The 22,133-nt window shown below is 34.7% G+C and overlaps 1 protein-coding gene across 5 annotated transcripts in view; it reads left to right on the forward strand.

Moving 5' to 3' along the window:
• LOC150085023 (ral GTPase-activating protein subunit alpha-1) overlaps positions 1-22,133 on the forward strand; it is a 529,619-nt gene that overhangs the window by 201,156 nt on the left and 306,330 nt on the right. For all 5 annotated transcript variants that reach the window (XM_090376739.1, XM_090376741.1, XM_090376740.1 and 2 more), the window contains one exon: positions 17,531-17,659. In XM_090376739.1, the coding sequence (XP_090232865.1) occupies positions 17,531-17,659 (129 nt within the window). The remainder of the gene's footprint in view (positions 1-17,530; positions 17,660-22,133) is intronic.

Genomic DNA, 22,133 nt, shown 5'->3' on the forward strand with positions numbered 1-22,133 from the left:
CTTTAAAAAGTTTTTCATTTTAAAAAAATCTTAATGAATAATTTAATAAATCTAAAATTGCCATATAAGAATCCAAAAGTATGTACAGGCTGGCCTCGATTAACGCGATTAATTCGTACCGTGAGTGCATCGCGCAAAACAGAAACCCGTTAATCGAATATAATAATCAATAGGAAAAATTATAATTGGTCCTTGACCTTCTGGAATGTCCATAAATAATTTTAAAAATACCTTTTAAATATACAATGTAAAATGTATACAATGTAAAAGATAATCAAAATAATTATGGAATTAAATGTTTATTGCTTAAAACACGGTTCCCAAGCTGTGCACCATGGAATATTTTAACTTTTCGAGGGAAACACAGTGATACTCGGCATCTGTTGGACACCACGCGAACTACTAGCTCGAGGTAGTTCACAGTTTCAGCATTTTTTATTAAGTTGTTTGGACCTAACTTCTAAACGCAACTGTTAGGTATTTGTTTTGGTCTGGGTGCGCCTTGAAAAAATTACTGAGACACTAAGGGCGCCGTGAACCAAGAAAGTTTGGGAACCTCTGACATAAAATACACAATGAAGAAATGACTTGCGGAAATATTTGAACAGTGTTAACTTTCTCTTTTCATCAATCAATTTCTGATAGCCAACAACAATCTTCTCTGGCCCTGGCGAAATAAATATCACAGAGAACGTCAAACCTTTTGTTTGAGGTTATCTGTGATAAGAAAGATTTCATCTAATTCTTTTACCGTTATCTCCTTCGCGGTAACATTTTCATCTGGCTCATTTAAAAATTTGAATTTTTATGCAAGTGTGCATTGACTTTATTAGCAGGAGATAAGCAAGTAACATGTCTTCTTCCGATGGTTGATGGAACACGCCGAGGTGGGCAGCAGGCAAATGTTTGTTTATTGACTGTACGACTCGCGGTAAGCTTAACGTGCGATTCAAATCTTTTTCAACTATCACATAAAAAAAAAAAATCGCGTTAACTGGAAATTTGCATCGTGAAAAGTGATATAATTTTTCAAATTGCGTTAACTGAAAATCGCGTTAATCAAACTCGCGTTATGCAAGGTTTGGCTGTATATTGCTGGTGTGTGAGCGATATGCAGACTGGGATCTGTAAGTGAGACACCTACAGGTCTCAGTCTTGTGTCTGGAAGATTAAAATCTCACATGATAATACATTTATGTCTGCCCACTCCATTTGGTCTGTAACACAGATCCCCCCAATCTAATTTTTGCTTTTCCTCACACTGGACTCACCCAATATCTTCAGATTCTTAAAATAAAATATGAGAAACAGTTTGTATTTCAAGTGTGTTTTTGAGTTAACTTCTATATAGCATTATGAAATCTCTTCTTTTATTAGGTGATGTACTAATATTAATGTGGCTGTACTATAAACAAAAGATAATCATAAAGACAGTGAATGTTTAAGTTGAATTTTTAGGATTCGGAACAATGATCTATTTACCTTTTGTCAGTTTACATGGAATTATAAAGTAAACTGTAACTTGCATTTAAAATGTACATAACTCAGATCTCACTGATTTACCATTATTTTGGCTTACTGAACAAAAGTAAAGAGAAAAGAGGTATGAAAAAATTTCCCTTAATTACAGAAATAAAAATCAGATAGATTTAGAAAAGAGTTGGTTCTACATTAGGAGATGGCCAATCCATGGCACACATGTGACCTGTGCAGCTCTTCTTAGTTCTTCCATGTGGGAAAAAAATGTAAAGGTAACCCTTTACATTTATTCTGCTCATTGGAAAAATCACAGATTAAGCTAAACACATACAGATGAGTTTTCCAAATTAGGCATTGCATCATCCCGAAAGGTACTGCCAAATTTTGGCTTCATCTCAGAATTTTTTCACTCTCATTTCCCTTCAATGCATATATTTATATGAATGATTGGTTAATACTTAAAATATGATTTGGGTATGAGAGTACTCGTGAACAGGTGAAGTTTTTACGGATCCAGCTAATAGAGAAGTATTTCTTAAATTTTTGCTTTTTTATTGACAAATTGGCATGTTAATTTATTTTTTAGAAGTGCTTTACATTCCTAGTAATGATACTTAGTTTAAATTCAGCTTTGATAGAGATTTTGTAGGTTATTACTTAGTATCGGTGAGGATATCTAATTCACGTTTTGGACAAGTTTTGCAGCTCCCGCGAACGCTAAGTTTTTAATTATATTTAGCTGTTTTATTGACTTAATTGTTATAATAAATTATTTTCTATAAGTAGCTTATAGACCTAGTCAAGCTCCATGGTTTATTTTGAATTTAGATAGCGCGATTTTGAAAGTAATTAATACCTAGTGACTGTAGATTTACCGTTCTTAACTTGCCGCCATTGTTATATAATACAACGTATACCCCAAACTAGATAGCATAAGGTTTACTGTAAAACTAGATAGCAAGTATAATAGTATCAATTAATCAGTAAAATTTACCAATCTTATTAAATTTCATTGTCATTTAAATTGCACTTTTTTTAACTAAATACATGTAATGACCTAGTTTTTACAAACATAACATTATAAATTAATATATATAACTTGAGAGAAGATAAGAAAGTCATAACATAACTCGGAGATAATATTCGATAATGAAATACATATATATGGTGTTATAACTGCATTGGGATATAAGTTTAGGGATATATTTTGTATTGGAATTTTATTGAACTTGAATAGAAATCATGACTCAAACCAGAGGAGCAAAGCAAAAGGCTCAAACTAGTGGAAGTGCTGTGGTTCAGGGGAGAACTGAGGGGGGGGGGGCGGTTCTTTGCTGAATCACAGTCTATTCAAATGCACTGCTTTTTTGATGTTTGTGGAACAATCAGGAACAGGACATGATATTGCCATGGGGAATGTCTTTGTGTGTGTGCACGATGTAAGGAGTGCAAGGAAATCGGGCACCAACTCGGCATTGTTATCGGCTTATATGAGAGCTTGAAGGACAAGGTGAATGCCTCGAAGGATTTAAATTGAGGGGCCCATCAAGCTCCCAGCTGCCCACATCAATGCCAGAGCTTGCACTTGAACATCACGCAACACAGTGGCAACCCCGAAGGCAGAATGCGCTGGTCCCAAATGAACTAGTTGTTGTAGGTGACTCTATTATCATGGAAACGGGGAACATATTGTGCAAAAAGGATAGGTGGAACAGGACCAGGGTATGTCTGCCAGGGGCAAAGGTTGATGACGTAGAGCAGATATCATCTTTTAAGGGCACAAAATATTGTACACGTTGGCAGTAATGATATTAAGAGTAGGAGACCGGTAGAATTACTTAACAAGTACAAGACAATGCCGAAAAAAATCCACGAGTTAGGGTTGAATTTGAAAGTATGTGCAATTCTGCCCAGACACGATAGGAGGAAGTATATGCTGAGAGCCTTGTCGATCAATTCGGCCCTGGAGAGACTGTGCAAGGCTCAAGGTGTAGGATTTTTCTCAGAAAGGTCTGTGCTTGTTAGCAGGAGACACTGCTTCTACAGGGATGAAATACACTTAAACAGAAAGGGTGCAAGAATATTTGCTGACAGTATCCAGGCAGAATTAGGTGGGTCGGAAAACTGCTAGCTTGGGGGGATACAGGGATACACGGACTAATAGATTAACAGTAGCTGCTGGCAGAGGTAAAAGTGATTCTTGCACTACTTCTAGTAGTAGTAGCATGTGATGCAAGAAAGCAAGTGTATGAGCTTATGCAGCATCAGCCAAAAAAAAAAAAAAAAAAATCACACCATTCTCTCCAAATGCCTGTCCAGTTCCTCCTTAAATTTATTTAACCTGTCAACTTCCACAACGACAGATGGAAGTTTGTTCCAGCAATTAACCACCCACTGGCTAAAGGCAAATTGCCGCACATCTATTCTACATCTGTCTTTTCTTAATTTGAATTTATACCCCCTTAGGTTTGCAATCTGAACAAGTGGAAGGATCCCATCAGAATTCAGCGTGCTCAACCCATTCAAGGCGTTATACACCTCAATCAGATCACCACACGGGTGCTTAGTCTCCAGCCACTGCAGTTTGCAAAAGTTAAGCCTCTCTTGGTAAGAGGATTCCTTCATTCCCCTCACCAATCTTGTTGCCCTTCTCTGTACACACTCAAGTAAATCTACATCCTTCCTAAAATGAGGCCTCCAGACCTGTACGCAGTACTCAAGGCGTGGCCTGACCATTGCTTTATACAGAGGGACAATCACCTCCTTTTCCCTGCTAGCAAAATTCCTATATATCATTGACAAAACCCCATGACCTGCCCTGGCAGCCTGTCTGCATTGCTCAGAAAACTTCATATCTTCTAATGCAATTGAGAAGCAGCCTGGAAAGCAAGGCAGTGGGAAATTCCAGGACTGCTGGGAGTCATAGTGGAACAAGTAAATACATGGGCTCTGTTAGGGTAACTAAGAGTAGAAACAGGTGCATGTACACCATTGCTAGGAGTATAGTTAATAAATTTGATGAGCTTGAAGTGCTAGTCAAGACGACAAAGTATTGTTGGGATATCAGAGACATGGTGTCACACAGACATAAGCAGTGCAGAACTCGAATTTGGGAAGTAGAATGTGTAGAGAAAGGATAGACAGGACAGGAAGAGAGGTGGGGGTTATGCTGTTAGTTAAGAAATACATAAAATCTAAGTAATATCGGTGTGTAGATACCATAGACAACTCTTAAAAAACTACAAAGTAGTTGTTGTGGGTATCATTTGCTCTTTCTCATATTGTGCTCTGCCTTCATGACGAGTTGCCATGATATTGCACTACCTCAAATAAGTAATGCTTCACTAATAGAGAAGACTCTATTAGTGAAGACTAGAACACTACCTCAAATAAGTAACGCTTCACTAATAGAGAAGACTATTGTTACTTATTCTCAGTGAGTACCACCACCCAGACATGTTTCGAGGCTATTGGCCTATCATCAGTGGGTGGGCAGGTACCCTAGTATTGCAGACATGACGACCCAGTTGTGAAGTTAATCGCACAAATATGAGAGATGCCAAAAGGTGTATAAAGACAGTATTTAAAATAATTAAATGCACAAGGCATAATACATTAAGAGTTTAATATCTGTATAATATCGGTGTGTAGATACACCATAGACAACTCTTAAAAAAACTACAAAAGTAGTTGTTGTGGGCATCATTTGCTCTTTCTCATATTGTGCTCTGCCTTCACGACAAGTTGCCATGATATTGCACTATCTCAAATAAGTAACGCTTCACTAATAGAGAAGACTATTGTTACTTATTCTTAGTGAGTACCACCACCCAGACATGTTTCAAGGCTATTGGCCTATCATCAGTGGGTGGGCAGGTATCCTAGTATTGCAGACATAACGACCCAGTTGTGAAGATAATCACACAATATGAGAGATGCCAAAAGGTGTATATTGTATAGAATAAGTAACAATAGTCTTCTCTATTAGTGAAGCGTTACTTATTTGAGGTAGTGCAATATCATGGCAACTCGTCGTGAAGGCAGAGCACAATATGAGAAAGAGCAAATGATGCCCACAACGACTACTTTGAAGTTTTTTAAGAGTTGTCTATGGTGTATCTACACACCGATATTATATAGATATTAAACTCTTAATGTATTATGCCTTGTGCATTTAATTATTTTAAATAAAATCTAAGGAAGTGCATCCAATTAATGTTGGTGGACAATGCAATGTTGAGTCTGTTTGTTGTGACATAAGCACTGGGAAAGGAAAAATGAGAGTAGGTGTGATATAGGCCTAATGAATCTGATGAGTGTAATGAGCAATTGTGCAGATAAATAGAACAAACTTATTTCTATTAGAATGTCTATTATAATGGGGGATTTTAATTTCCCAGATATTGACTGGAATTTGTGGGTTGGTCACTCACACACTAGCAAGGCCTTTGTGGATTTATTGGATGAATGTTTTCTACAGCAGCATATTTGGGAGGCAACTAGAGGGAGTAATACTCTTGATCTGATTATCAGTAGCGATTCTTCATGCATGAAGAATCTGCAGATAAAGGAACCACTAGGTGGAAGTGATCACAGTGTGCTGAAGTGGAATTTACTCAGAGGTAACTACCATCAAGGGTAAAGGAAAGGGATTTTGCTTTCGTAAAGGTGACTATGGTAGTCTGAGACAGTATTTAAATTCTATACGGTGGAACCAGCTGATGATGTTACCATCAGCAAATTCAAAATGGGAAGCATTCAAAGAATTAATCTTGAAAGCTACTAGGCTTTTCATACCAACAAAGAAATATCGTTCAAGATTTGGGCCTAAAAGGATGTCAGATGAACTAATTAGACGAGTCTAGGAAAATTGATCTCCAGCAATTTATCGCCGCATCAGTTTATCGCATAAACAATTTACCGCCGCATCAGTTTATTGCATTTTACTGTCTAGAAGCAATGAGATGTGTTTGGTCAAATCATAAAAATTTATTTTTTATTTAAGTTTCTGCCTTAAGCTAAGATTAGCATATTTTTGGAATTCTATGAACTGTGAGGGAATAGTACGGAAATAAAAAAAAAAAAAAAAAAAAACACTTGTATGGAAATATGTAATTTAATAGGTAGATTATGTATTTTAATAGTTACATGTATCACAAAAATAGTCAAAAAATCCGTTATTTGAACAATATAACAATTGGTTAATTTTAAACTAAACTAATTATAACATTAGGTATGTCATAGTACACTGCAAAAATTCAAAATGAATGTTTATGCAATCTTCAGAATCAGTCACGTTGGGATAATTAATTACTAAGAAACTGTAATATTTACAACACAGTATGTAAATTATTAATAAGAAATATTATGCACTACACCTCTTAGATAATCAACAATATCACCCTGTTCATCATATGCACTAACAAGCCTTTTAATTCGTTCATCACAATCGCGATACTTCTTTTTTTTGTTGCCCGGATCACTTCCACTTAAATATTTTCAATGCGCATTTTGTTAATACTTTGTTCTTTTTTAATGCAATCGATAAATTTCCAAATGTTGGGATGATAAGCAGCAACTTGTTCCTCAAGTTAAAAACATGCTACTTAAGTTAAAGGAATTAAGTAGGTACCTACCTAATTGCAATTTTTCGAAAATAACAGGCAATTAAATTAAAGCACCTGGAATGGTATGTATTTCTAGGAAATGTATACCTAGCATATAACTTTCATTTTTAATTGCACTTAATTCTTAAATAACAGCTATAGAAAAGCCTTATTTTCAATTTAAAATAACCAATAAATTTATATAAATTATATGTATTGCCTGGCGATAAAATATGCTAGCCATCATTTGTAGGCTATAAATTGTTTATGCGATAAATTGCGGCAGTAAACTGCTAGCGATTAATTGCTGGCGGTGAATTGCGGGCAATAAACTCTCCTAGACTTAGTCCAGGAAAGTTTATCTCTGAAAGTGTAAGAAAATTTAAGTTTATAAACAATTTATATCCTAAAAATGATGGCTAGCATATTTTATCGCCAGGCAATACATATAATTTATATAAATTTATATGTCATTTTAAATTGAAAATAAGGCTTTTCTATAGCTGTTATTTAAGAATTAAGTGCAATTAAAAATGAAAGTTATATGCTAGGTATACATTTCCTAGAAATACATACCATTCCAGGTGCTTTAATTTAATTGCCTGTTATTTTCCAAAATTGGAATTAGGTAGGTACCTACTTAATATTCTTTTTAACTTGAGGAACAAGTCGCTGCTTATCATCCCAACAATTGGAAATTTATCGATTGCATTAAAAAAGAACAAAGTATTAAAGAAATGCGCATTTAACGATATTTAAGTGGAAGTGATCTGGGCAACAAAAAAAAGAAGTATCGCGATTGTGATGAACGAATTAAAAGGCTTGTTAGTGCATATGATGAACAGGGTGATATTGTTGATTATCTAAGAGGTAAAGCGCATAATATTTCTTATTAATAATTTACATACTGTGTTGTAAATATTACAGTTTCTTAGTAATTAATTATCCCAACATGACTGATTCTGAAGATTGCATAAACATTAATTTTGAATTTTTGCAGTGTACTATGACATACCTAATGTTATAATTAGTTTAGTTTAAAATTAACCAATTGTTATATTGTTCAAATAACAGATTTTTTGACTATTTTTGTGATACATGTACCTATTAAAATGCATAATCTACCTACTAAATTACATAATTCCATACAAGTGTGTTTTTTTTTTTTTTTTATTTCCGTACTATTCCCTCACAGTTCATAGAATTCCAAAAATATGCTAATCATAGCTTAAGGCCGAAACTTAAATAAAAAATAACTTTTTATGATTTGACCAAATACATCTCATTGCTTCTAGACGGTAAAACGCAATAAACTGACACGGCGGTAAATTGCTGGCGGTGAATTTTTTGGACCCCCTAATTAGACATGTGACAGAGAAGAAAAATGCATGGGATACATATAAATTAACATGTGACACAGAAGTCTATGATAGATATAAGCTGGTCTGTTACAAAGGATGTTAGTCAGGCGAAAGCAGATTATGAGAAATCTTTGGCAAAGGATGCAAAGAAAAACAGCAAAGAATTCTTTACTTATGTAAACTCTAGAAGGAAGGGGATGAATGAGATTGGTCCACTTGATATCGATGGTTCAACTGTTGATGATCCTGCTCAGGTAGCTAACAAACTAAATGAATATTTTGCATTGACATTCACACATGAGGAGTTATTCAGGGAGGGGAATGCCACAGGTGTATTCAACTCTGGCAGTAAGCTAGATAATCTTGTAATAACAGAGTAAAGCGGAGGAGAAATTGTTGAAGATAAACACAAGAAAGGCACTTGGGGTGGATGGAATCTATCCAGTCATATTAAAGGAGGCAGCAAAGGAAGTAAGGAAACCCTTAGCCATAATTATGAGAGCTTCACTGGACTCAGGGAAGGTACCCATGGACTGGAAATGTGCAAAAGATGTGACCCCAATCCACAAAGGAGGATCAAAGGGAGACACAGGTAATTACAGACCTGTTAGTTTAACTTCTGTTCCATGGAAATTAATGGAGGCACTGGTTAAAGAAGCATTGCAAGATCATCTAGACAACTAGATGATCTTGTAATGCTGCAATCATCTAGACATCTAGGCTTCAGTTATAGCTCGGACACATCATGGGTTTGTTAAGGGGAAGTCTTGTCTGACTAATTTGATTGGATACTATGATGTAGTCACAAAGGAACTGGATGCAAAGAATAATTTTGATATCATATATTTGAATCTTAGAAAAGCCTTTGATATTGTTGCACATGGAAGACTGCTGCACAAATTGGAGCAGTGTGGCATTGGAAGCAAATTGCTGCTATGGATAAAGCGATGGTTGAGTGGGAGAAGACTGAGAGTGGTAATCAATGGACACTGCTCTTCGTGGACTAATGTTATTAGTGGAGTCCCTCAGGGTTCAGTGTTGGGTTCATTGTTGTTTTCTGTATTTTAAATGATATTGATGATGCTTAATGTCCAAGTATGCAGACTATACGAAGATTGGCAGGGTTGTTAATGACACTAATGACAGTACACTGCTGCAACAGGATCTAGAAAAGTTGAGCAGATATGCTCAGAGGTGGTAAATGAAGTTTAACATTGACAAATGTAAAGTACTACATATGGGAAGCAGTAATCCCAGAGTAACGTATCAACTCTGTGGTACCACACTGACAGTGGTAGAGAATGAAAAGGATCTGGGGATAATTGTGCAGGCAGATATGAAGTTTTCTGTGCAGTGCAGTGCAGACGGTCTGTAAGAGTAGTTCATGGTGTCTTGTCAATGATATATACAGGAATTTTTCTACCAGGGATAAGGAGGTGAGTATCCCCTTGTAAGAGGCAATGGTTAGGCCACACCTTGAGTACAGGTCTGGAGGCCTCATTTTAAGAAGGATGTAGAGCTGTTGGAAAGAGTACAGAGAAGGGCAACAAGATTAGTGAATGGAACAAAGGGTTGCTCTTACGAAGAAAGGCTTAAGTTTTGCAAATTCCAGTGTCTGGAGACTAGGCACCTGCGAGGTGGTTCTCTGAATGAGGTGTATAAAGCCTTGAATGGTTTGAGCATGCTCAATGCTGAAGGGATTCTTCCTCTTGCTCAGAATAATCAGAGATATCCTGAGAATAATCATGACATAATCCTTGAATTTATGCCTGAGAGGGCATAAATTCAAATTGAGGAAAGACGGTTGTAGGATAGATGTGCGGAAGTTTGCCTTTAGCCAGCGGGTGGTTGATTGCTGGAACCAACTTCCATCTGTTGTTATAGAAGTTGATAGCTTAAATAGATTCAAGGCTGAACTTGACAACCATTTGGAGCGAGTGGATGAGTGAAATAAGGGGTTTATTTTATTTATTATTTTTTTTTTTTGGCTGATGCTGTATAAGCTTGCTTTCTTGCATCATGTGCCTTTGGTAATGCTAACTCATCACCTAGCAATATGATCTAATATCTAATCTAGAAAGGTTGTGATCTAAGGTGCCTAGAGGACCACTCGTATTGACCATGTACTTTGGAGGGTCATTTGTGAGAAGATCAAGTGTGTTGGGTATCCTGGTATGTAAATGAATAATCTGTGTGAGGTCATTAATAATTGCAAAAGCCTCAGCATCTCGACCATCTTGTTCCATGTGGTCAGACTATGGAAGCCAATTGGAGTTTACAAACATTAAATCACCAAGGAAAATACCTCTTATTAAAGTTGATCTGCAGAGAGATGACTTTCAAAGATAGAAAGTCAGAGTTCCAAGTGATTAATGGAGTTAGGAGAATGATAGAGGCAGGAGATGAATTTGACAGAATGGGGTAGAGAGTTTAAGCCAGGAGATGATCAAAACAATGAGATTCCAAATTACTAAGTGGAATTCCTCTTACAGGGAATATAGTAGACATATGCACAAGTTTAACATTTGAAGCAAAAGAAATCATACAGTGAATAATTAGGGCAACTGAGATGAGCAGTGGTTGAGGCAGCTGATAATTAGGATATTGTCAATAAAAATAAATGGTGCTTGGCAGATTTCAGGTAGAAATGGACATCATTGAGATTAGAACTGAGAACACATATATTTGTGAAATTAATGAGGAAGTTTTTTTGAGGTTTAGATCTTTTCACAGTTAATTTTGCTCTATTAGTTTCACCATTCGTGATATTTTCAGTAGTAAGAGGGGATTGAACATATCTGTTGTAATGAAATTTTTGGACACACACACATGCAGCAAGAATATACCCAGCTCCTTGACATAACATGGCCTCAACAATGCCCTTTGCATATGCTGTACTTGAACTCTCTTAGGTGACGGTTTGGCAGAGTTCCAATAATCAACTATCTACTGGCTGAAATCCAACGTCCTGCCCGTCTATCCTTCCTCAAGTTTTAATTTATATCCCCCTGTGTATTTTCTGATCAAGAGGAAGAATGCCATCAGCATTTAGCTTGCTCAACGCATTCAAAAGCCTTAAACAGCTTAATCAGATCACCTTGCCAATGCATAGTCTTCAGGCACTGCAGTTTGCAGTACTGAAGCCTTTCTTGGTAAGAGCAGCCTTTTTGTTTCCCTCATTCTCGATGCCCTTCTCTGCACCCTTTCCAGCAGATCCACATCCTTCCAAAAATTAGTACTCCACACCTGTATGCAGTACTCAAAATGCAGCCTAATCATCTTCTTATCCATACTAGCAAAATCCATATCATTGACAAAACCTTGTGAGCTGGCTTAGCAGCCTCTCTGCACTGCTTAGAGAACTTCATATCTGATTGCAAAATTATCCCCAGATCTTTTTATTTTTCTGCTACCCCAAGTATAGTACCACACAGTTGGTACATTGATCAGGGATTACTGCTACCCATATTGGATTTTTCAATGTTAAACACTTCAATCTGCCTAATTTTTCTAGATCTTTTTACATTAGCATATCTAGATTACTGTATTAACTATCCTGCCAATCTCTGTATCATTTTTGAAGCAGTACCTTACATTTGTCACTGTTAAACTTTAATTGCCCTTTTTCAGCCCTTCTGTTTAGTTTTTCTGGATCCTCTTGACAATAGCATACCCTTATTAATTACTGTCATTAACTACACCCACCTTTGTATCATTAGTACACTTTTATGTCACTCAGAATACGTAGAAATTCATTAATAAATATTAAAAACAATAAAGGGGACAAAACCGACCCTAGTGGAACTCCACTCATCGCATTAGTCCATAAAAAGCAGTGGCCATTTATAATCACTCTTTGTCTCCTACCATTTAACCATCTCTTTATCCATAGGTCCTAATACTACCATGCTCCAATTTATATAACAATTGTACATGCTGTCAGTATCAAAGACTTTACTGAAATCTAACTATATGATATAAAAATTATTCTTTGCGTCCTGTTCCTCAGGAACAACCTTAAAGTATCTGATCGTATTGGTGAAGCATGATTTCCCTTTGCTGTGATCATCTTATGCAGGGATCCCCAAACTTTTAGAGAAGTGGGCCACATATGAATTTTTGTAATATTTTGCTGGCCGGAGAAAATTCCTAATTACTAAAAACTACATTCACTGCATAACATTAAAGTTATGAACAGAAACAAATTTTATACCTACCTGTATCTACAGATTCAAAAATAAATCGATGGATATGTAATATAAAAAATACCAGTTTGTTTATATCAAATTAATTATTATTTATTTATTGTACTAATCACAAAAATAGTTAATAATTCAACAAAATTAATTATTACTTATTTATTGTACTAATCACAAAAATACAGTTAGCAATACAACAAAATTATAATGAATGCGATGAATGTGGTTGTAGAGTGTGACTAAGTTTCGTAATATCAGGTTTTAAAGTACTAGTTCCAATTTTTAAAAAGTCATGTAAATGCAGGTCAGACGTGATCGTATTTTTGATTTTACAAATTTCATTTTTGAAAAGGTCTGCTCACATAATATATGTACTTCCAAAAATTGATCTAACCTTTCTTGCAAAGTTTTTAATTTTTGAATAATGTGTCTCAGATAATGTTGAATAAAATTGAATTGGATTTTCATTTTTAAGTATTGTATTTAGTGCATAATTTTTTAAATATTGTCTTCAGTGCATCATTATATTGGAGATCTACCAACTCTAATTGTAAATTCTCATCAACATCATTGACAAGTATGTCAAATGGACTTTGAAAAAGTTCAAACACCTTTGAATTATTTTTAAAATCAGAAAATCTAGCCGCAAAATTTTGCTGCAATAAACTAACATTTTGAACAAAATTTTCAGGAAAAATTACAACTAGGTATATTTTTAAATAAATTATTGCGACATGGAAAATGGGAAAAATTATTCTGAAATAGTTGACTTTTAAATAACTCCAGTTTTGTTTCAAATGCTTTGACATTATAATACAATTCATTGACAAGTTTGTATTGTCCTTGTAGTTTCATATTAAGAAAATTGAGGTGTTCACATATATCTTTTAAAAGGCAAGGTTCCACAACCATTTGAGATCTGACAGTTCCGGAACAGGTTTCAATTTTTCATTCATAAGTAGATCTATTTTGATCTTAAGTTCAAAATATTGCTTCAACATGTTGCCGCGTCTCAACCGTTGTGCTTCAGTGTGGTACAACAAATCACTGTATTCGGCTTCAATAGTTTCAAGAAAATTTTTGAATTGCCAATGATTCAGACCAGTCTTGTGAATAAAATTTACTGTTGATATTACAGTTGACATGACTGAATCTATGTCCAACAATTTTCCCGCAAAAAGACTGCTGGTGAATTATACAATGAAATTGCATTGGTTTTTTAATATTTTTACTCTCAAGATATTTATGAAGCTGACCCATGAACCCAATTTTAGTACTGACCATATGTTTAGACCCTTCTGTTGTAATCGCCGATAGCAAATCGCAATTCAATTTGAGGCTGTCAATTGCTTTTGACAAACTCAAAAATATATTTTCACCTGTTGTTGAATCTGTCAAGTTTTTTAATGCAACTAACTCTTCAGTTACTGCAAAATTTTGATTTAATTATGCCTCAGATATAAATTAGTAATTGAACTGTATGGCTTGCATCTTCACTCTCATCAGTTGCTTTTGAAAAATGTGTGAATTCACAAACTTTTTCTGAGTTGATTTTGAACATTGGCTCCTAAATCTTCAATTCTTCTTGTTACAGTTGATGAAGATAAACTTACAGATGCCAAATTCTTTACTATCTCAGTACTACTGCAATTGGCAAACATTCTTTTTACAAATTCAGAATCTGTAAAGGCCCTTCCTTCTTCAGCAATGATTTGGGAGGCTCGAAAACTAGCTCTAACTGCAGATAAATTTTGATGAGTAAAAGTTCTAATCTTCTGTTGTTGACTTAGAAAAGTTTGGGTTAATTCTTGGAGTTTGTTCTGTTGCAAAGCTCCTTGAAATTTATCTTAATTTAAGGCATGTTTTGTGGTGTAGTGACATTTCACATTATATTCCTTGAACACCAACAAGACTTCATTTCAAATAAGACATGTACAAGTATCATTGAGCAGTGCAAAAAGAAATTAATTGGCCACCACTCATTAAAAACACGACACTCAGCATCAACTTTTTTTTTTTTTTTTTTTTTGACATCAACTTCGACATGACTTTTATGGGCTCACTGGAATAAAAAAATATACTTGTGTATATTGAAGTAAGCAAGCACTGACTTGTCTTAATATTTTATGAAATATTTTAACATAAAGGTTATTATTATATTCATATCATTATTATATCACGTGAAATTAATAATATAGTTTATTAGGCTATTTTCCTAATTATTATTATTATTATTATGATATAAAACTGAGTTTTATAGTATAAGATAAAACTATATTATTAATTGTAATATACTTTAATAAGGTGACATTTCGGGTATCTTACCAATACCCATCATCAGATCATGCTGTGGGGAGAACAGAAAGGCTACAAATTTGAATATTTTAGGATATTAAAGTTACAATTACCAATAATGCAATTGCAATTACCAATATTACAATTTGCAAATTATGATTCTAAAGTATTAAGTTTTGAATTACTGTTACAGTAGAAAACAGGAAATCTAAGATAATACAAAGAGATTAAATTCATACCTGCCGACAGCCTCCTCTTGCTGTTGCTAGCAGAAACTTTATGCACACACAGGCTGCCAGCAGTTAATTTATAGCAGAGGGATTAACTCAGTTAATCAATAGGATAGTGTCATGTTTTTATCCTGGATCCGGGGTTCTTGTAAAGTATAAGCCAGGGGTGAGCCTTTGCTCCCATACACTGAATATCCGAATTCATGTGCAGGCTGGTTCAGGATCTTACCTATACCAATTGTCAGACCATGCTGCTGGTGCCAGATTTTATCCTGGATCCAGGATGCTTGTGTAGTGGAAGGCTGTGGTGACCTTTGTTCCCATACTCTGGACATCAGGGTTGGAATGCAGGCTGGCAAGGGATTAGGAAATCCCTAGTTACTGAAGCACCTATTGTTATTTAATGACAGGATCAAGATTAACGAATTATTTTAACAATGTGTCAAAGAATAGCTTTGAAAATCCCCTGAGAATCCCCTGAGTAATTTGATTACACACTAGTTTGTATGTTTTGTAAGACTGTATTCCCTGACAATTTATAATCCATGCATTTTTCTGCTTTGCCGCTAATCTCATCAGTTCATCTGATATCCATTTTAGTCCGAACCTTGATTGGTATCTTTTAGGTTATATAAAACACTTAGTGGCTTCTATTATTGCTTATCTCAACACTTCCCATTTGGCATTTACATTTTTAAACATCAGTTGGTTCCGCTTAAAAGAAAAAAATGTCCGAGCCTGTTATAATCACCTTTGCGGGGGGGGGGAATCCTTTTCTTTATCCTTGACAGTATTTATTTTTTTGAATAAATCTCACAATAATGCACTATGATCTCTCACCTAAAGGTTTCCTTACGTGATTCTTTATACATGATGAATCGCTAATGATAACTAGATCAAGAATATTGCTTTCTTTTGTTGCCTCTTCAACATCTTTGTGTTGAAAGCAGTCATCCTGCAAATCAAGAAATGTTTGCTAATGAGGTGCCAAACCCACAAGTCAATATCTGGAAAGTTATAATCCCCATGATAAGACATTCTAATTTGCTGGTCCACTCTGATTGTCTGTATAGTTCACTATACTCATCAGTCATTTGGCCTATAACAGATACCAATTTTCATTTTTGTTTTAGTATTAGTATTATAGTGGAATGATACAAGGAAGCTACCTTTTTTTGTATCTGCCAAAAATTAAAAAAAAATAATTTTTAAATCTATCATTTTCACTGTCACTAGAAAGTAATCCACTTTATATTAGTGTCAAACTAATAATCTAAATTTAATAAATCTAAATTTAAAAGCTTAAAAAGAAAATAAATCAGACAGATGATTTATTTATAAGGAAGGTGATTGAATTTATTATAAAATAAAATTAAGTGCAAAAAAGAATAAAGTGGTTTTTGTGGGAAACAGCATCTGTTTCTGAAAAATAAAATAGTCATACATAAAAAAAAAAATCACACCAATCAAAAAATTCAAAATTATAAATAGAAATATATTTAGTCTTGGAATAGTTTTATATTTATTTTAGCCCCATTCTTATGATTTACTATATTTTTTGCTTTATTTTAACAATACTGTTGATTTGTAATTTTTTTTCTCTTGAAAACATAAAATGGCTTTCCAGTAATTTCTTAAACTGTGTGTTATAAGTACTATAGAAAATTTAAAGCTAAAAATTATTGGAAACCATGAATGAAAAATGTTTTAATTATGTAACAGATTTTTTAATTTCTCAATATAAAATTTCTATTATATTAATTTTACTAACTGAATTTTGTAAACCATTGTTTCATTTGATACTATCAAGATTTGTATTTTGCATCTTGATTGTTATTGAAGAGATACACATTATAATGGCTTTTAGAGATGGGAGGGAACCAGGTTATTGGTGGTTTACTTCTGTGTCTCTTTGAAAGCTAGCAGTTTATTAAGAATAATAAAATTTATTGCAGATTTTTTATACGTCAAGATAAATTTTGTGTATCAAAAAATTCAAAGATAGATATTTATGTTTTATTTCTTTTGGTGATGAAATAATAATTTTAGCATGGTTTGGTGATTTTGTGCTGTGCACATTTTTATTTGGTTCTAATGGTATATTCTGGTACAAAGGCCAAGTAGAGATTTGAAAATTTTAATTTATTCTCATAATGGAATAAATATCAGTTATACAAAGTGAATATCACTAACTTGTTAGAATATGTGATTCTTCCATAATCATTCACAAATATGTGATTCTGGAATAATCACAAAATTGTGTGTGTGTGTGTGTGCGTGCAGTGAGATGAAATATCTTCATTACTAAATCAATTTAAAAAGGTCTCATTATTAATTGTTTTTTATTTAAAAAAAATTAGAAAGTACTGGACATGTGACAAGAACTCGATCTGATAGTGGTGATGCTTCGCACAAAAGATGTACCTCCCCTACAGATAAGCTTTCTTCATTCCATAGAAGTGCCAGTGATAGTCACCTAAATAAGAAAGGTTAATATCTGATGAATTTTTCTTTTTTTGAAACAAACAAAGTTTATTAAAGAATATTAAAGAATTGCATTAATATTTATGAATTCTGTTTAGTACGATAAAAGGCCAAAAGATGCAATGAAACCAAGCTTGCTGTAACAACAACAAAAAAAAAAATTAAATAAAAAATAAATAAATAAACTTTGACTATAGAATTTGTAACTACTCTAATCATACTCTTTCAACTACCAGAATGTACCAATCCAATCTTAACTGCCCAGGGAGGTGGTTTGTTCTGGTGGTGCAACAGCACACACTGATCAGTTGTAAACTTTAAGTGCAGTGTTTTGGTTTTATCAAATACAGTGGTACCTTGGTTTGCGAGCATAATTCGTTCCGGAAACGTGCTCGTAATCCAAAGCACTCGTATATCAAAGCGAATTTCCCCATAAGAAATAATGGAAACCCAGATGATTTGTTCCAAAACTCAAAAATATTCATATACTGTAAAAATGATTAATACAAAATACATACCTTTTTTATATTTTTAATATTTAAATTTAATATACATAAAGCAATCGAATTTATTAATTATTGGGTAGGACGACTTTCACTTTCTCTAATGGAATCACTGCTATCTGTTGACTTTTTCTTTTTGTGCGACTTTAACAAGGAATCTTTCCAATGACACTTGCTTTTGCCTCCTTTTGAGGATTTCACGGAAATCAGATTCATCGCTCGCACTATTACAAAATGAGGAGACCCGCTTGATACACATAAACAAAGCTGCGTGCGTGTAGCAACTGAATAAACAACACCGTAAAGGCAGAGATGCACTATTAACACCTCACATTTCACTAAAGCACATTTCTAGGGGTTACTACCAATAAAACAATAAAAACAATTTCCAGTTGTGCTCCCACCAGTGGAATCTGTTATAAACTGGTAGTAAACTTGATCTAATTGCATTTGCGATTATACTAGCTGGAATTGTTGGTTTTTACGTTATTATGGTGAAATATGTTTCCCCTTCACTGATATAAAAAACCATAAATACATTTTCAAAATCTTCTCTTCATTCCTGTCGGCTTGTATTCGGTTGGGGTGATTCTACGTTCGACTGCCATTTCGTGTAAACACAAAGGCAAAACTTGCATAAGCGAATTCGGTTCGTGTTATATAAGATATCGTTCCCGTATTTATAAATCGTATATGATCGAATTCATGTAGTGTAAACACATGTTATACGAGGACTGACTGTACTCGTACTGCAAGACCCTGCTCGTTTATCAAGTTAAAATTTATTAAAAATTTTTGCTTGTCTTGCAAAACACTCGCATACCAAGTTACTCGTAATCCAAGGTACCACTGTAGTTTATATTTATGCCCTCAGATTTTTGTTCCCTATTTCATTGTGAAAATCCCACTTTTTTCATTTTTGGCTGGAATTTGCCTTCATTCCTCCTGCAAAGAAAGCTGGTCTGGAACAAGGCCATTTTGGCTGCAGCCTAGTCTGGTGCTCCAGTTTATCCCACAGGTACTCACTAGGACTGAAGCCCAGGCTCTAAGCTGGCCATTCCAACTTTTCAGTGTGTTATCCACAAATGTTTTGTTACCATGCTGATTACTGGTAGGCCCATTTCCATAGTACTGCCACATACTAGGTAGCATGTAATTGTCCATCATGTTCAAGTAAATCATAAGACAATGTTTTATAATGGGAGAAAACAAATGTAGCAATTTGCAATTTTAGAAGTAACCTTCAGATGAAAAACTGATTGTATATACATATACAATGATCAAATTAAATAGAGTATCAAATGTGGCACTGCCAAGGATGAGAATGTATTTACCTTATTACAGCTCTTGTTTTATTTATTGTTGTTTACCAGATCTGTGATACTGAAAACAAATGGAGATAAAATGTTAATTTTAAAGTAATTTTATATTGATAGTTATTGATTGGTCTATTGATGAAGTTACTTAAGTTATAAAAGCAAGATAGACCAGAATTAAAGACCATTCTTATGTTTCACACTATTATTAGTCATAATAGTGTTGTAAGCACTGTTACGACCAATATCAGATCCGAAAAACATTTTATCCATTATAAAATATTGGTCATATCATTTATACAAAGCTTTGTACAGAATTTTTGTTTCATTGTTCGGCTGCTATCATTGTTTGAATTTGAATGGTCATGGTATTAAAAATTCTTTATGTATATTCATAATGTGGCAATTGGAAAACTAGACTTATGTTATGAAACAAGTGCTCCCGTCTACTAGAAGTAAACATGAAATGAAAGAGTGATTGTTCCTCAAGCACCACAGTCAAGGTCAGCTGAAATTGCTGGCATTTCAGAATGTACTGTGAGCTGAACTGCATGTTTTTCCTTGTCTGTGTTGTGGAAGGACAATGGAACAAGAAACAAACAAAGTTTTGTATTCAACTGGACAAAAGTGCCACAAAAACATTTCAAATAATGAAGCAAGTATATGGAGAGAATTGTGCATTTGAGTGGCATAAATGTTTCGCCCATGGAAGAGAATTACTAGCATTAGCATTAGTAGCGGTATTTGATGCAAGAAAGCAAGCTTATGCAGCATCAGCCCAAAAAAAAAAAAAAAAAAAAAAAACCCACTTACCCCTCTGTTCGTTCAAAATACCTGTCCAGCTGAGCCTTAAACTTATTTAGGCTATCAACCTCCACCACAAGGGAAGGAAGTCTGTTCCACCAACCAACCAACCACCTGCTGGCTAAAGGCAAATTTCCGCACATCTATCCTACATCTGTCTTTGATTTTATGCCCTCTCAGGTGATTTTTCTGAGCTAGAGGAAGAATCCCATCAGCATTGAGCATGCTTAAACCATTCAAGGCTTTATACACCTCTATCAGATCACCTCGCTCAAAGATGAAAGATGATGAGCATCCAGGACCAGCAAAAATGGTTTGAATGCCAGAGTTGATTGGAAAGGAGTAGGAAATCATTACCAATGACTGATGTGCAATGCCCCAAATGATTTCAGAGGATCAGCGCATTAATAAGGAAACCATTCAACAAGTAATAATCCAGAATTTGAAGAAATAAAGGTTTTTGCATTGTTTGTTCCACGTTTGTTAACAGACGGTCAACAACAAGCACAAGTTGAACACTGCTGAGAAGTCATTGACCCTCCTGAAAGCAAACCCAACTTCCTGAATTCGATCGTTAGTTGACGAGATGTGGTGTTTTCAGTACGACCCTGCAACGAAGCAACTACGTTTGGAGTGGCAAACTCTCCCAAAGCCAAAAAAGTTCATCAGAAAAGGTCAAAAATCAAAGCCATGTTCATCACTTGCTACAATAGCAAGGGATTCACAAAGAATTTGTGCCTAATGGCCAAAGTGTTACTGCTACTGTCTGTACATTTTTAAACATTTGTTGCAGAGAATCTGTCATGTGCAGCCTCAGTATGGAGCAGACAGCAGTTGGTTCCTCTTGCACAAAAATGCACCAAAGCACAAGACTCTCATTATTCAGGAGTTTTTGGCAAGCAAAAAAGTCTGTGTACTGTCACACCCACCATATTCACCAGACTTAGCCCCATGCAACTTCTGTTTGTTCCCGAAGCTCAAGGCACCACCAAAAGGCTGTTATTTTCACGATGTTGACTGAACAGTATACCAGTTACAGCCTTCCACCAGTCACTTTGTGATTGTTGCATGTAGTATGTGGATGCTGGAGGAAGCTATTTTGAATAAATCAAGGTTAGTTTACTCATACATGGGATCATTATTTTTTTCTAGCATCAGTGTCGTTTTCCATTTGCCACACTGTGTAATAAGAATTATATTATTAGAAAACTCAATTTTTTGTAATTATTCGGTTTTGAGTGCTTTTAATAAATTGTATCTGTAATGTTAGTATAAACCTTTTTTGGGACACACCAACCTTGCAAACCATATAGAACTGTTTCAGTGATATTACTCTAATTTATAATACATATATTAACAAGAAATGAATTAAAAATGATTAGACTAAAACCCCAAAAAAGCCAAAGTGCACTTCAACATTCTGGACATTGTCACAATTAAAAATCGGATAGTGGAATCAGTAACCAGAACGAAAGTTTTTGGCAAGCAAGCCATCATCTGCCAATAATCAAAACATAGAGAAAGAATGAGAAAGTGGAGTCTCATGATGAACTACATTGGGAAATTGGTGAAAGTAAGGAAAGAGCCTACAAAAAAATTAACTATTAACTACCGGAACCCTACCAGAAAATTGCTTTCTATTAAATACTGTTTGATCAAATTCATTATGTCAGTCAGTCAGTCACTTAAACCTATGATGTTATATTCTGTTGCACCCACACGCCAGTCAATCATTTGTTATTTCACAATTCATTCGACCACCAGTTTGCACACTCTTATTCACTCCTACAATGTACAATATGTTATTTTATGCAGCCTACATGCAAACTGTGCATATTGCTGGAACAAACCATGTT

The sequence above is a fragment of the Mastigoproctus giganteus genome, chromosome 6, assembly GCF_048544385.1.
Source record: "Mastigoproctus giganteus isolate SK-2022 chromosome 6, ASM4854438v1, whole genome shotgun sequence".
Lineage (NCBI taxonomy): Eukaryota > Metazoa > Arthropoda > Arachnida > Uropygi > Thelyphonidae > Mastigoproctus > Mastigoproctus giganteus.